The sequence below is a fragment of the Phalacrocorax carbo genome, chromosome 2 (assembly GCF_963921805.1).
Source record: "Phalacrocorax carbo chromosome 2, bPhaCar2.1, whole genome shotgun sequence".
Lineage (NCBI taxonomy): Eukaryota > Metazoa > Chordata > Aves > Suliformes > Phalacrocoracidae > Phalacrocorax > Phalacrocorax carbo.
The window spans coordinates 105961317-105978207 of record NC_087514.1 but is presented as its reverse complement, the minus strand read 5'-3'; the positions used below and the strand labels follow the sequence as shown (position 1 = coordinate 105978207).

Here is a 16891-nt window from a genome sequence, read left to right as displayed (position 1 = left end):
GTACTTAATGCCCTCATTTCCTACAACCATACGACAGTCTAAGGGGATAAGCTATGATATGTTGCTTATTCTTATCCCGCAACAAAATCCACACATGTCACAGAACATGAAAAGCTTCTAAAGAGTTTGCTGTTGGGTTGGAAAAACTTCAAACTTCTAAATACACTCACAGAAGTAGCACTGACCTTTGAAGGAAACAAACTAACATCACTGCATGCTATACCCGGAGCAGAGGCTAGAACCTTAGTTATCTTAAAAAGCAATGTATAACAAGCATGCAAGGTCAGTCGATTTAAGTTTACTTAAATCAGCTAAAGCTTTGGCATGTTGTTTCCAACACTGAAAACAGATCAAACTTCTTATTTTTTAAAATAAGTAATAATAAAGGATAAGGTTTTTGAAAATTAATACAAACTGATAAGCAATGTGTATACACAAAGCTCACTTACTCTGCAATGGATCACCACCACATGTTGAGGATCATTGTTCAGCCATGACTCCATAGCCTTGCAGATGGTGCACACTTTATCAAGAGGCGGAGCATGGAGATCAGGCCACCCCACATCCATAATCTGCAATTAAACAAGTAACATTTGCAAGAGACACCTTGACCCTAATACTTCATGTTAAGTAGTGCTGAAGAGTCTCCACATTTTTTCCAACCCCAGAAAATCATGTCATTCGAATATCGTGGTGTAACTAAAATATGCTTACAGGTCTTTTAAGGGCAAAAATGGGCTTTTTAAGATAGAAGTACTTTTATAAAAATGAACAAGCAAACAAAAAACTCACCCCAAAACCCACCAACTGTTCACAACTGACAACATTTCTTAAGATCTTGATTTCTTAAAGAATTTTCATTTAGAAATTCAGGTATTTTGTAACAGTAAGGTCAAAATTAGAACAAAGAATGTTAACTGGCCTGGTCCAGTATTTTGTGATTGTTTTTATTTAATATGCAATTATTTCCTTCACATGCAACAGATCTGACATCTCAATTTTTTTCCATATTTTCTACTCAACTTTAGTCACTACATAATACTGTTCACTCAATCTGTTATTATGCATATTTAACTCTAACAAAACCAGTAACCCTGAACAACTTAAATCCTTCATGATCAATAAAGCATTCAAAAGGTCAAAATTAAGAGTTCTTTTAATATCTTTCTCAGGCAGTATATATCCCTGTAAATATACATCTGTGCTACTCTGGGCTTATAATAGCTGCTGAAGAGTACCTGCATATAATTTTTTTTTTACAACAATCAAATACAACGATTGGTGAGGAGGAAAAAAAGACAGGCATCAATAGCTCCCTTCCTTATATCTCTATTGTGCAGAGAAGCAACTATGAAAAGAAAGTACAAGAGAGAAGACTATATCTGAACCGAGGTCACTAGCCTCAGCTATCAGACTGAACATTACAGTGTATAACCCCTACTATTCTGTGACTGTACAAATGAAGTATACTTGGAGTAAAATTTATATCACTAAATAGGAATTTTTCAGTAGTCACAACGGGCTGTGTCTAAGAAAACAACAGGAATGGCTATGTAAAGCACAGACCTAACAGACAAAAAACAGAACTTGGGAAAAAATAGAAAGGGATGCATGTGAGGTTTTTATCATCTTCCAAACGTTGTTCTCTTACTCTGTACATCAATGCTTGCATAGCTTCAGGGCTTATCAGGACATTTAAGTTGTATTTAACACTAGAAAGGGAGGTACATTATGGAAAACAACAAATACCTTTGGATTAAGCTTGGCAAGGTCATATCTCTTTTCAGAGAGGTTTAACACCTGTTCAGAAAGAAAGAAAAAATATCAACCATCAGGACTTCATAATTTATGTAGTAATTATCATGTGTTTCAAGTACAGCTATTTACAAGAAACTGCAGTGGTAAGGCTTCAGATTTGCCTACTGTTTTACTAAACTAAACATCTCAAGTCAGGTAGTACTAGCAAATACATTTTAGATATTCAGTTATTACAGAATGAAACTAACGATGAAACTGAATGCAGATTTTGAAAAAGGACAATTAAAGTTCTGCTACATTTTATTTATTTCACATGGCTTTATTTTAGTTAGAGGTACACCAAGAGACCTGGGCACCATGCAGAATAACTGCACAGCATAAGAATTAACACAGGAAAGTCTGAGGGGGTAATACAGTCTTAAATATTTGAATTTGAGTGCCTGGCAAGAAACTATTGGTCTATCAAAACTTCACAGGGAAGATACGGCATAGCTATTTAACTATAGCTTAAACTGTGACATCTCCCAACTCTTCTGTTAACCCATTAGACTAAGTTATCATACACCTAGCCCTTAATAAGGGACAGTTAAAGAGATAGACAGTAAATGAACGTAAAGGAAAATACAAATATAGCAATGTATTACAAGTGTATCTGACTCATTAGGAAGTACTTTAAGTCAATATCAACTCATTTCATTAGGAATTACTTTAAATCTGACTCTTTCAATAGGAAGCACTTTAAATAAGCAACAAAAAGCTGAAATGTCAATACTCAACAACTGAAACAATGCTACTGAGGCAGATTCTCTTTCATAGTGTGGCTAGTTCACATCACAATGAGTTAAGGGTAGATGATATTCATAATAATTAAAAGTCTCATTACGCTGCCAGAATGGGATAAACAGCCCATAAATACAAGAAATAGTAAACATGAGAGATAAGTCCATTATACACTTTACTACTACCCAAGGACAATTTAAGAATGCTGTTCTGAAGTCTATCATCCTGTTTGGTGTTAACCAGCACTCTCATCAGGAGTCTCAGCAAAGAAGCCGAGAACTAAACAGGCTAAAGAAGCTACATCATTTCAGTCTAGAAGGTGGTGTCTGCTGCTCACTGATTTGGTACTTAAATAAGCTGAATGTGGAACCCCATCATGGACATAGTGGAATCAGGAACACATTATACTATCTTCAGGAATTAGTAAGCTTTTTGAACTAGAAATTCTTGCAGAGAAAGGAGAAACCCCCAAGTTAACAAGGTGCCCATGAAAACAGCTTCTATTTTAAGCTGCATAAGGTTCTCGAATCACACATTATAATAATCATAATGGGTATACACCACTTTCACTGACCTCAAACCCCAAAAGAAAGCATAAAACATCTTTATATGATGAGGAACATGGTCTTTATTCCAATATATTGCTTGCATTTTAAACAGATTACTGCTGAAGAGCTAAACGGCAATCAAAAATTCATATGCGCACTGTCTATATTCTTTTGGATCAGAAAGATGTATCAACATTTACAAGACTATAATTATCCTTCCAGAAATACCAACTGTAATTTAACAGGAATGAAAACAGAAGTGTTGTATACAAATGACTCAAAAATTTCTGTAATTTTCCATCAGTCTCAATATTTGCAAAACAACGTAGTGGAGAGTCATATTTCTCTGTACAGAATTCTTAAAATTAGTGTTAAACCTATGTTAAGAGATCAATTACTTAAAATTTTCCACAGTAAAAAGTACTATTTGGTAAGAACTTTTTAAATTCCTCTTTTTCCTTGGGTTTATATCTAAGATCAGTTTAAAATTCCAGTGCGTCAGGATTCAGCCCTGTTTATGATGGGTATTTGTCACTGTTGGATCAGATGCAAACTCAAAGATGCAGCTGTACCCGAGTCCCTATCAACCTATAGAGATCAAACTGAGATACTCCAGCAGTCCTATCAGCAGATAACAGAGACCAGAAGGTAGAACAACCAACTTTTCACATACAACAAAACACAAGGTCACAAGTCTTTGAAGAGAAGGATATGCTATCAACAGATGCCAGTAGAAGATTAACTGCATCCTTTTTAGCCCCTTTTTGGCATATCCTAGGTCTACTTTCTTTTATTTTGGTACCAGAAAGAGGAGCATTAGCCTTTAGTTCTATGTAACTTAAATGATTTTGCCCTAAATTTTAGGAACTTATGTAAAGACTAAAAATGAAGTAAGATAAAACAAGTAGGGAAAAAGAAACCCTTCCTCCTTATACACAGCAGAGAGGAAACATCCCCTTCTCCCTTCCCATATGATTTAATAATGAACTGGGAAGTAACTTGTACTGTTAAGATATTAATTCTCTCACTCTGCTGAACACTCAGCAACACCACAGAACAAAAATAAGGAGAAGAGACCTTTATGAAGTACTAAAGGATCTCATATTTGGTCTGCTCCTTGATCAGATGGCCAGAAATACAAAAATCTCATGCCAAAGAACAGAGATAAATGGCATGTAGATCGCAATTTTGGAAAGTAAAAGGTGTGCTGTGGTCATATGATACAACTTACTGACTGGGGAACAACTCACCAGTCTACAGCCCGTTTCATTAAAAGACTGGGAGAGCAGGCAAGCAAAACTCTTCTACCTGGTGGGACCAAACTTGCTTGCTGAAATCAGTCATAGCCTTATGTTGAGTCAAGAGCAAGGCAAATCAGAAAGTGGCCAAAACATGAATTAAGCTAAAATTAACAAATAGTTCCAACCAGTAAAGCATCAGCAACACACAAGCATTACCATATCATTTACATATGCAAGACCAAGAAAATGCACCGCAGTTATATTAGTCTAACCTAGGAACAAATATGTATGTGCTAAGACTACAGTGTAACCACTGAAATCTTTTTATAAGTTGTAGCAACGGATTTGGGGTTTGTTTCACTTTTTAAAAAGAATTGACCATGAGCTAAATTATTCTGTGATTCTATTCTATGATTGAAAAAGTCTTCCTACGTTTGGCATAAAAGCTTGCTTGTTTTAACAGCCAATTTATACAGACTATCAGCATTTAAAGAACAGGCCTTTACAACTCTGAATTTTGACACACGCTGGATTCTCCTGGAGTAACATAACCTTGAATTTTTCAACATAATGTGACTTCCCTCTTGCTGACCAAGGCCACACAAAACCAAACAGAATAAACTGATTAAAGTACTATGCAGATTCTACAAAACCTCAGTTTTATTCTGTTGGAGAAAAGTCACATTTCTTCTAGGGACCAAAGACTTCCGGGAAACTTTTTATTTAGGACAACAAAGCAGAGAAAAATTTACTGTAAGCTATGGACAGGCTTCCATCTCTCCATAAAGGACTCTGGTCTTAGACTGTCGAAGTATAATCCTCTACTGTAGAGAAAATGTGATACTTAAAATGTTTTTGTTCATATTCTTCATAACAAACTGACACTTGAACAGGCAACAATGCACTCACCCAATTCTTTGGGTGTATCATTCCCCTTCTCTGTCCTATCAACTGTAGTGGCAACAGTTTAACTTATATATAAATCTGGATGAGAACAGCTAGATAAGAAATGGCAAATGCTGACTTGCAGTATACATTCTGCTAGCTGAGACCCTGACCCAATAAAAGAGTAAAACTGTTCTCATCAACTTCAGAACTGCTCACTTGCATACCTTTTTTGGGGGCATTTTTTTGCTGTTATACACATGCCTCTTGAGCAGACTGAAGGGGTCTTTGAAACATGAGAAACAAAAGATAGTTTAAAAATGAGCCCTCTGGATCTACAACCTGGCTGTGGTTTGTCAGGTTATCTTGCAAATTTGCAGAAATATACTTGGAACAGATGGCATCAAACTTTCTTTTGACCAAGTCAATTGATTTCCAAAGTACTCATTAGGATATAAATAAATAAATAGAACAAAACTACAACAAAATAAAAAAATCCCACAGATCCAAACTTTACAAGAGAAACTGACTGCAATCCCAGTTAGACAGAGAGGGCTTCCTGAACAAGATTTACCATGTATCAGATTTTTGTAATACAAACAGGTATTTAGTGAGATTTAACTGGACTGAGACGACAAGCTTATTTCACAAATGCCAAAACAGTTGTTGCATGGGAACGGCCACTGAGAACAGGTGATTTTGAACCAGTAAAGCTTTACATACAGATCACCTTCAAACTGTTACTACCTTGTACCTTCAGAAGCTACCAGTGCCTGATGGAAAAGGAGCCAACACAAGAAGGTAGCATGCTGAGGACATCAGACCACATTACAAGAATTATGAGTGCATCCTGAGGACAATAGCTGGTTCATAACACATATATAACACCTTGGTTTGTGAGCAAGAGGTAATGTATTTAAATCACAATGTGGAATCTCTCCAGACACTAATTTCCACTGTGAGTCAAGTTCATGCTCCTGAAGCTGTGGATTTGATTCCAACAGTTTACACATGCTAACTAAAAAGACAGTAGAAGAAAAAAGGAAATAAAATATTGGCCCTGTTTAAAGTTCACCTTCATAAAACAAGCTGAGACAATACATGCCATAGGGTTTAGATGCACTGGCCAGAAAACAGCACAGGAGATTAACAGTTTGGGTTATCATTAAAAAAAAAATAAAATCTGCAAACAGAGGTCATTATAGTTTTGCTTAAAACTTAATTTCCTATAGGAAACTAAACAGCAGGAAAAAATGCATTTAAATCAAGTTAATGAGAAAGAACTGGACAGAACACACAAACAGCAATCCTAATTTTAGATATCGTTTCACAATATATAGTACAAATAGCAAAGACATGATGGTGAGAGACCGCCAGATACCCAGCTGAGGACCCAGAGGTAGCTGGCTGCACAAGAACGCACTCCACGTTGCAGAGTGTGTATCTTCTAAAAGCATGCTTTGGACAATGAAAACAGTCAGTGCAATTATTCTCCAGCATTTGACTATGTGCTATCACAACAGAGACTGCAGTGCTGCCAGCAGAGAAGTACTTTTAATATCTGTCCTTGCCTTACAGCTTAAAACACTACTGAAGATGTTGCTCTTGCTTGCAAAGCTGTAAAAGGGAAACAAGGAGGCTTTAGACAAGTGTCTTTTAGTTTACAATGATATATGTGGACCTACTGGTGCTCTTCCTGCAGGACAGAAGGAGATGTACCACAAAAGACTGATCCTGCACATACCAAGTAATTATCCCCATGTTTGGATTTCAGCATTCGGGTTACGTCTTGTAGATTGTGGAGGTAAGTTTCCTCAGAACAGCTAGTGGGAAAGGATACAGCGATGATCCTCTCTGTGATGTAAGTGAGGTCAAGTTCATAGCCTTCCTCCATAATGTGATCAAAGCCTGCACTTCTGTGAAGAAATTAGATGTGGCAGTTCAGAGCAAAGCAGCCAAGATCAAACATTGCATATTAATGAGAAGAGACTGCAACTTGGACTCATACCATCAAGCATCTATTGTTTCCAGTATTTTCATTACAATCACAACTTATTATACGCCTGCAGAGCTCAAATTATTCAATTCAGTTATGGAGCACCTAATGGAGTTAGCCAAACATCAAAGTTCTTCACAACAAAACTATAATGAAAAAATCTCTGCAACCAATAATGTAGAAAAGTAGTAAGGTGAATACAAGCACCTTTGACAAACACTAGTGCAACAAATTTGGTAGTTAAATAGAAAACATACAGGTATTTATGTATGCACAAATCTCTCTTTCTGCAGAATTCTGCAAATGCTTTACAAATTGGTAGATTCACCAGTGATCTATAAAACACTGCAGATAGATCCTGTCTTGAAATCTGCTCTGAGTAACACTGAAGTGAACCCAAAACCAGTACCTAAACACTAATGTAATGCAATTAATCTCACAAGTTAGTCTACAGATACTCTTTACTCTAACTTCTCCTTCTTTTCCAGGTTGAGGGCACAACCAGGCACCTTACCTTAAAAGAATAACCAGAAGCATACAGTCATCAAGTTAAAAGTAAGCTCAGCAAATACACTCAGTTGTATTCTCAGACAGGGATTGTAAAAGGGTCCTTGCATAGCAGGACATGTCTTGCAGAAGACTCAACTCTCAGAAACCACAACCACAAATAACAAAACCTAAACCCACTACAGCATAATGTGATGCTGCTACACAAAATATGAAAAATACTTGCCGTGATCCTTTGTCACAACTGAAAGAGCAGTTCTTTGAAGCACTGCTGGAATTCTGGAACAAAGAAAACAGAGCAGTCAATCCAGTACCTTCTTTGCTGTCACTGAGGTCAGCGTTCCTGCCTTTTTCCTCATTTGTTATGTCCATACTGTGGAAAACCATACCAACAATAGCATAAGATAGCATCATTACCTTATGTTTTGACTGCAAACACTGTGGTTATGGCCAGGTTATGTCCAGCTCTTCACACAGACTCACTACCACCTCTTCCAACTCACTACAGCCAGAGAAGGACTGGTTGTCCTTTGTATTCTTAGTAAGTGCATTAAGATTAGAGAAAACATTCAATGGACTTCTGAGAAGGAGTTTGACTTTCTATATAAAACTGCAAAAGTAAGTTCCTCTCAAGCAATTCTTTTGTGACAATATTGAAAAATATACCCAATTTATTCCTGTAGCAGAGTCCTGGGTTAGTCCTGAATAGAAGCCTGAGCTACAATGGTTTTGGTTTATGAGAATTTAGTGTGTGTCTTTTGTAGTTCCATTTCTTCAGTAATAGTAAAGATGCATTAAAAAGTGTCAGAATCTTCTCCCCCATGAACATTAGTAATAGAATTTTTCTAACCAATTTTAGCTGTCTCAGAATTAAGCTCCAGTGTGATAAGTCACCCAAGCTCTCTATACGTAATGGAAAGAAACAGAGACATCTAGAGGAGGCAGTATCACTTCCTTCCAGGATAAGAAGGGATACTGTCCCTTAGAAAAAGACATCTGTTATTCTGCATGTCCTCTAGATTATAGTAACTTCCTCCTCTCTTCCACAGCTTAATTATCTTGTAGCTAGCAATGCATTCTTTTTTCTTCAGTTTTTCTTACTATTTGTTTTGTTTACTAATTGTCAATGACTACACCACTAATTTTTCCCTTCATAGCTAATATTTAGCAAAATCCAACAATACATGACTTCCTAAAGAGGCAAAACGGTTACTGAAAAAGCTTTTTAAAGGTTTGATGAAACACATAGGATATATGCACATACCCCTACAACATGTTCCACCCCAACACATGAAGAACCTGTTACAGCACTTCTCACAATAGGCAATCTGTAAACATGAGCCATGTCTTACCATGCTTCTGACTAATTCAGGTTTAGCAGTCAATTAAAAACTATCTTGAACTTCTGTGACCACCTCTTCCCCGCTCCCCTCACCCAACATTTCTGTATGGTTTCAGGGTCATTTCACCAACAAGAAGGGATTCTTCTTCATTCTGGATCAAGTCACACACAACTACCAGCAGAATATGAGTTTCACCAAGCACAGGATTCAACAGCACAGGGCAGACCATCCAATAAAGGCAAGTCATCTCCATCCAAGAAAAAAAAAAATATACAAAAACCAAAAAACACCAAAACACCACTGTTTTCTACCTTGCTGCACACTGGAAGGATAATGGCAAAACATTTGGCTAGTCTTTTAAGACAACAAATGCCATTTGGCATCTCCCATGATGGACAATTACACAGAAAATCTTGCAAAACTAGGTAAAATTTTTACTTCCTGTCAACAAACAGCAGTAGAGAAGATGAAGGGGAACAAAAAAATAATGGCTCACAATGGCGTGTTTGACCACACCTGGCTAAAAACTTGGAGTTGTAACTGTAATCCAGTGGAACTAGTGCTTGATTTGTTGCCAGTAGGACAGTCCACCCTGAGATTTTTCTTCTTGACCTTCTCCCCATAATTCTTGTTCCCCTGCTTTCCTGGCAATGCCTGGCACTGCAGACCGTATTAACCAGTCATTTGAGAAGCAGAGTTTTGAAAAAAGAAAACACCTCCCATTTCCCTATAAAAATTCCTTAAAACTGTATGAATATCCCAAACAAACAGATCAATCCCAAACAACAACACAGAAAAAGTTGTGTCCATGTAAACAAGTGCAAAGAGCCTTTTGGTTAGACAAATTTAGCTGCAGTTGTTGCATGAAACCAGCAGGGGGAAGCAATTGCTTTTCAAAAGACAACTGTCTTCTCTCCAGCCACAGAATGATATTAAAGAGCAAATTCACTGCATCCAAGGTACTGCATCCTTGCCCCTTTCCAGTAAAAACTCAAGCCATGCAACTCTTTCCTTTGACATCCTCCTTACTGCTGCTTTTACCATCTTTGGCTCCTGAATCTAGTCCTGGTCACACTGCAGTGCTTGCTATCCCAACTTTCTCAGAGTCCATTAGAGTCTAGGCATGATACAGAAGTTAAGAAACAGACCTGTATTTAATTCTGCGTCACTTTCACAAGGTCACAACCATCAACAGAAGGTAAGTTTCACAGCACATCCTGCTGTCAATGGAAGTGTAGGAAGTGGGCGAGACAGCAATTAAAGCACAGCTTAGACAAAGCAGGCATTTGAGATCAGTCCTGTTTATTCACCTTCCTCTGACACCAAAGAGGGTGAATCTGTTCAAATAGCACACTTGTGTTGTCCCAGGCAGCAGGCTGCATCTCATACTTTTACAGTCTCTCCACAGCTTCAGAGCAAAACCAGGATGCAGGTACAGTACAGGCCATCTCACAGTGTGGCACTGAGGTGGCATTGAGACACCTTCTGCACTTGTCCAGAAACAGAAGGAATAAGAAATAACCTCTCTGCTAAGCCTGCATACCCTCACCTATGACAAAAGGCTGTCTCTCAAGGAAAGACATGGGAAAAAGAAGTAAAAAATAATGGCTGTTAAGAAAAAAAAATACAAAGTATCTGTAAAAAAAATTGTGTGTCTTAGCAAGATGATCATCCTCAACCTTTCCAAGAACTGAATAAGGGAACTTGGGTTACAGCTAGTAGGCTTACACACTTCATAGGCTGAAGTCCTCTGTAGTAGAGCTTCAGAGACCAGAAAGATCACAAAAGGGACAAAGGGTGAAGTAAGATTAGTTTTGCCCCAATAAATTCATTTGCATTTCATCAGTACACTGATTTACTATCTTTTATATGACAGCTCTAGGAGAAAAAAAAAAAACCAAAAACAAACCCTAATATGTAAACTGCTCATTTCCAATACCAAAGTAAAACTTAGACATGTGGACCACACATGGGCTTAGAAATACCAGGTGAGATAACAACTTACCCCTTTTGAGACTAGAATCAAAGGCAAGCTAAGGAAGCCAAATGAAAAATAATTCAGTACCCTTTCCCAAAGTCCTGTTCCTGGCATTGAACTATAATATAATAATACAATATCTGCTTAAAAGCCATCTCAGCAGAATGTAAGAACTACTGGTTTCAAGGACCGGGTTGTTTTGAACAGCTGAGACAGCTGTACATCAACTATCTGCTTCTCTGAGGAACAGCACTACCGAAAACTCATGACTCTGGGATCTGGCATGCATTCATGCAGCTCAGCTATTTCTCTCCTGGGCTGCTTCTTGAATGGGAGCATTAACAAGTGTAAGGATCAATGAGTAGAAACTATAATTATCTTAAATGTAAATCAGTGAGTAAGCTGTGACTTAAAGGTATCAGAACATACTTTGACAGTCCTATATACTTCATACTGCAGAAAAGACAGGACAATGAACTACACTGATCATTAGACCGCTTCTCCATGATAATTCCTACTGACACAGTAGTTGCTTTTAGATTCTACAGTGAAACACATGTTTGGATGTCTTGGATGAGAACCAAAATTTGCATAATCTTTTGGCCTCTGGCTTTAGAATGAGTCCCAATGTGGAAAACAAAGATTTATGCCTTGTGAATACAAATCTCTCTGGGTTACTGTATATCTATTGCTGCAGTAAATATTAAAAAATTAATAAAATAATATCTTTTTGAGGTTGACTCTCTGCAGAAGAGATTTATCATTCTTTGTACTGCAAACAGGTCTTTGTTTGGCTGTACATTTTATTTTTGTTCTGTATACTGTGTACCATAAAAATAATGGTCTGTTCCCCTGTGTAGTGTAACAGCAAGAGTCCAGACAGATGTGCCCTTGCAAGTAGCGGTGTCTGCAGAAGTTATAAATCCCAGCTTGCTGTCTCCCTGCCAAAAGCTACCCTGACTCTTAGCTGCTGGCAAAGCTGCTCCCACAATTCTTCCCTATAACACTTCAGCCAAGACAGGCCAGGCTTCCCTAAAGAGGTTAACTGTAGGGCTTTGTAATCCAGCTCATCTTTATCAAGTTTGTGGGGCACTTGGATATGGAGTTCCATCTCCCAACCTGCCAGGGCAGCAAGGAACTAAGTGCTGCAGGAAGATAATCTTCCAACTCACTTTGATTCAGAAAAGCAGCCCCGCTCGCAGCCTGAAAGTTCCTGGTACAGCTGGGTCTTTATCCATCTTTTTCTCCTCTTTTAAAAAATTGAAATTCATAACAGAGAGAAGGCACATAGCAAATTTTTGCTACTGAGGGCTCTTTAGGAGGGAATACTAAATGGACGTAAAGTCCATGTGAGAAAAAGGCACAATCGATGTTTTACTTCATATACAATTTTACAAACATACATATACACATTTGGAAAACCATCATATTTCTGATGCCTTAGCTCTACAGTGTCTCAGGACTAGGAGTTCACACTGAGCTTCATGAGGCTAGCTCCTAGCCCTAACCAGTGCTGCGTAACACTGTCTCCTGCACACACAGACCAAGAATACACCTGCCTGGCTGAGTTAGAGTCACATCAACACTCAAATGACCGTGTTCCACTGCAAACCTATGGGGGAAACTTACTGTCCATATTTAAGTATTACCATGTTAAGTGTTCAGTAAGGAGTTTACCTCAACTGACTAAAATAATACATGTGCTCGAGCTCCGGTTGTAGCATAGTTTCATAATTACTCCAGAGTTTTGAAACCACTTCCTGAATGAATGAATACTATCCACAAGCAATGTAATTAAGCACAGAGTGTAAAGGTTTCGGCATTAGTTCACACCTACCACATTATGAGGTTCTGTGTAAGTCCTGTACAATATGACTCAGCAGCACCTAACACAAAGTTCCTGCATGTATGTGCTTTGCTTCCTAACTCTGTCAAAAGACACATTGATGTCCACAGTTGAAAGGAAAGATGTGGTGGCAGATGGAAAGACTAAAGAAGTAGATCTCTCAAGTTTCTCTCTGATCTAGTTAAGACCCAAGAGATCGAAACTGAAGCAAATTTTCATCACAGATTTAGCACCCTATTGACAAATGGAAAATTATGCACACGGAATTCTTGGATAGAAAGTGACAAATCACTTCTGCCAGCCTTTAGTTGAAACAAGAAGCCACATTTATTTGTTATTATGTAAATATTAAGAATAAAATAAGATTTGAGTCCATAGGGGCATGAAGAAAACGCACTTCTGATTTCCTGAGTAAGAAAGCATTATCCAAGCCTTAGAGGTATCCCAAACATTAGAATTAAAGAAAAAGTTGGTTCTGACAGTACCTAGAATTCAAGCCAAACTCTCTTTGTTGATGTTTACACAGCTTTCCTATAAAGCAGTAAGGGCTGACACTAGAAATATTCCATTAGTAGTCACATTGCTAGGAAAAAGCAAGAGAGCTTTTCTTTCCTGGATCAGACACCATGGAACAAAATGCAAAGGACAGAGAGGAAGAGAGGAGAAATCCCAGAGCCAAAAAAGGGTCAAGCAGGTTAAAGCAGTCTCTTCCAATTTAGTTAATAATCAAAAAGGAGAACAAGCATGGCACAAATTTAGAAGGCAAAGAAGGCAGGAAGACAAGGAACGAACCTCCCATTAACACTACACAGACAGGATGTGTGCTACAGTCATGGGTCACAGAGCCAGAACTGCAAAAACCTCATCTAGGCAACGGCATCTAGCCCCACTATCTGGAAACAGCACTTTCTTACAAATCCCCAGCCTTGCACCTTTACACCTCTCCTCTTTCCCAAACAGTAGTAGTAATAGATACCACTGGAGGAGTAGGAATAGTAATAAATACCACTGTGTAGCAGTTGGGAACATTCTTCTATTACCTAATGACCCCTGCCCCTCATCCATGCCAGCCATTGCTCCTGGGGTATACTGGTCCATGGAAAGCAACTACCAAAAATTTCAGGAAAACCGCTAATGATCAAATAACAACTGATGCAAAATGTAATAGGACAACAGGCACCACTGAAGCAGCATTGCTTGCCATTAAGGCTGCCTCCAAAACAGCTGTGCATGAGCTACCACATGTACAGAAAAAAAAAACCCAACACAAACAAAAAAACCAAAACATAAGACTTTGGCTTGTGTAATAAGTGACTAGTACAAACAGAAAATCCTCTGAAGTATTCAGAGGTCACAATGAAGCTAAAAACGTCCAACTCCATAGAAAATGATCTGCAATTATTTTCCTCGCAATGTATCTCATTATTTTGCATCACAGTTGTTACACTAGGAGCAGCTGTCAAAACCAATTATGCACATGCAGATAACAAAGAATTTGCTCTGGTTTTTTAATTTTAGTTAATTTGCCTGGTTAAGGAAGAGAAGAGTAAAGGGAGAAACAGTCTTGTCACTAGACATTTTAGTTGGTTTCAACATCAAATATATTCTAGCAACTTAGAAATAATTATAAATTTACTAGAACAGCATGGATAATAGCATGGATCCAACCACAGAGGCTACCTCCGTTGTACAAAAACATTTATTGCCACCCCAATTAAATAAACTATACTGCTAATACAAATGCAACCGCTGTGAGGGTCTCCGGCCTATGTGGGTAGGCAAGGAGCAGAACTCTTCAACACCCTGCACAGAGTGGCACCAGTCCTCAGCACTGAGCCACAGATGACATCACAAACCAAATGCAATGCACACAAGACTAACACTGTGAGGTAGATGCTCATTTATTGCAATAGAGTGCCACTCCTGAATTGAACAATGAATCCATGAAGATCATATGCATCTTGTAAGTTCCTAAGTCCTTCCCTCTGCCCCTTTTTATATGTTAACTTCATCTTTACAGCAGTGAACCAAATACCTGCACCAGAGTTACCTACTAACAGATAATTAACTATAGGCATCTCCCAGGATTTATTTAGAAACCAAAGGAAGTTGGCATCTCTGATAAAAGGCAACTGCAAAGGACTTCAGAAAGTCTTTTCTTCATCTTATTTCACAGAAATTGTGCTACAAGTATATTCACAAGTGCTATCAGTATTGAAATGTCCAATACTTCCCATTCCCAGAAATTTCTACATCACTTAGAAGACTGGGTTTTATTGCACTTCAATAAATGTATTCAATGCTACTTGTACGAGTAGTACTACTGCAGCAATAATAATAAAGGGTTTGAAAGGGGCATTTAATTTGTTTTGTAAATAACATGGTTCAGTAACTTGAGCAAATAAGGGCTAAAAGAACAATTGCGCATTGACCATAATACAAGAACTAATATTCTTCCTGCTGGGAAGAAAAAAAAAAAAATCTCTTGAATTTCTAAACTCCTCTGAATACAATCAGTCTACGAAGGTTTAAATATTTCTCTTTACTTCTCCCCTGCTTGATTCAGAAATAAGGAAGACAGTTCATTTCATTGTTCCTAGATAAACTCAGAGGGCAAAAACCCCCACTAATTTTCCTAATCAAAGACTAATTTCACACAGTACAGAAACCAAAGTGCGTGCTTTGAAAATGGCTAGTAACGAATGCTTTGAGAAGATGTAATAACTATAAGCAGCCACAAACAGGAAAATAAATCAGGCCAAGTAAATGAAAAAGAAATAAATGGAATTACTTACAGTTCTGATTACATGATTTTTAACGGCCTCAGTGTTGTTAGCCTGCAAAGGAGAAAAGTTCAAAAAAACCCTAACTTTAATTTTCCACATAGTTTAACTATATTCTAAGAAATCCCCTCCTAACATACACACACAACAAATAAAATAAACCATTCAGAAGTATACATATGTTCTACAGTATTAATAACCTACCTATCTTTCAAACAGATACTGAAAACAAATTGATTTTACATTATCAACCTGCATATTCAGGTCTTGTAAGTCTGCACTCAGCTACTGAGGGTGCTTATTCCAAGTTAAAATATACATGGAGATATATGCTGTTAACCATGTGTCCCCTTTTGCATTTTTTCTAATCTCTCCTTTTATGCTTTTTCATGAAAACAGACACTTGAGTAGGTATTGATAAAGTGAACTGCCTAGGATTTTCTTTAAGCACTGTGTAAAATCTCTGTTCAAGGCTTTGAAACATGCTAAATCGTATCTGTGGGGTTTAAAATAAACCCTTTAAAAGAAATGACCCAATCCATTACTATGAAAATCTAACATGAATCACCAGAAGTACAACCTTCCATCAGTACATGCTTTTTTTTATTGATGACTACAATCAGCATGAAATCAAGATAACATAATGGGGAAGTGCAGTGTTAAAACTGGGGTTTTAAAAAAAAAACCAAAACAAAACCTCAAAATGTCTGCTTAAGACTTCAGCAAAGTCAACACTTGGCATTTCACGAAAGAAGATACCCTGGATTAGGGATTTTACCATTTGGAATTATAGTGGGAGAGTAACAGAGGTATTTCACCTTGAAAAATACTCAAAGTGAGAAAACTACGTAACACTAGAACTAAGTCAGTGCTGTAGGTTACGTGAGACTGTACTAAACTTCAGTGTTCCCCACTCCGCAAGTCTGCAAAGAGCCCACTATGTATCGAGCAATACCTAATGGTCAACTGCATAAAAATATTGCTTCAAAAGACAATGTCAAATTCTGTGCAAAAATCAACAAGGTTTTGCTCAGAAGACATTAAAGCTAAATTGTAGCAAGCTATATTACTGCTGTAGCAACAGCATTATCATTACAGCTAGCACTCCATCTGGATCTTTACCCTGCAGAAGGCAAAATCATTTCACAGTCTGGAAAGTCTTGCATGCACATTTTATACAGAACATAGATCACTGAAATATATCCACCACTGAAATATAGACACCT

At 37.7% G+C, this 16891-nt stretch overlaps 1 protein-coding gene across 9 annotated transcripts in view; it reads right to left on the bottom strand.

Moving 5' to 3' along the window:
- The window catches only part of TNS3 (tensin 3), a 232147-nt gene that overhangs the window by 111323 nt on the left and 103933 nt on the right, over window positions 1-16891 (bottom strand). For 6 of the 9 annotated variants that reach the window (XM_064443795.1, XM_064443797.1, XM_064443793.1 and 3 more), the window contains 5 exons: window positions 15678-15719; window positions 7942-7994; window positions 6957-7128; window positions 1750-1800; window positions 450-572 (listed from right to left, as the gene is read on the bottom strand). In XM_064443795.1, coding sequence (XP_064299865.1) covers window positions 450-572; window positions 1750-1800; window positions 6957-7128; window positions 7942-7994; window positions 15678-15719 — 441 coding nt within the window. Of the gene's footprint in view, window positions 1-449; window positions 573-1749; window positions 1801-5439; window positions 5470-6956; window positions 7129-7941; window positions 7995-15677; window positions 15720-16891 lie in introns of those variants that run through there. The other 3 variants (XM_064443794.1, XM_064443799.1, XM_064443800.1) reach the window with 2 other exon arrangements.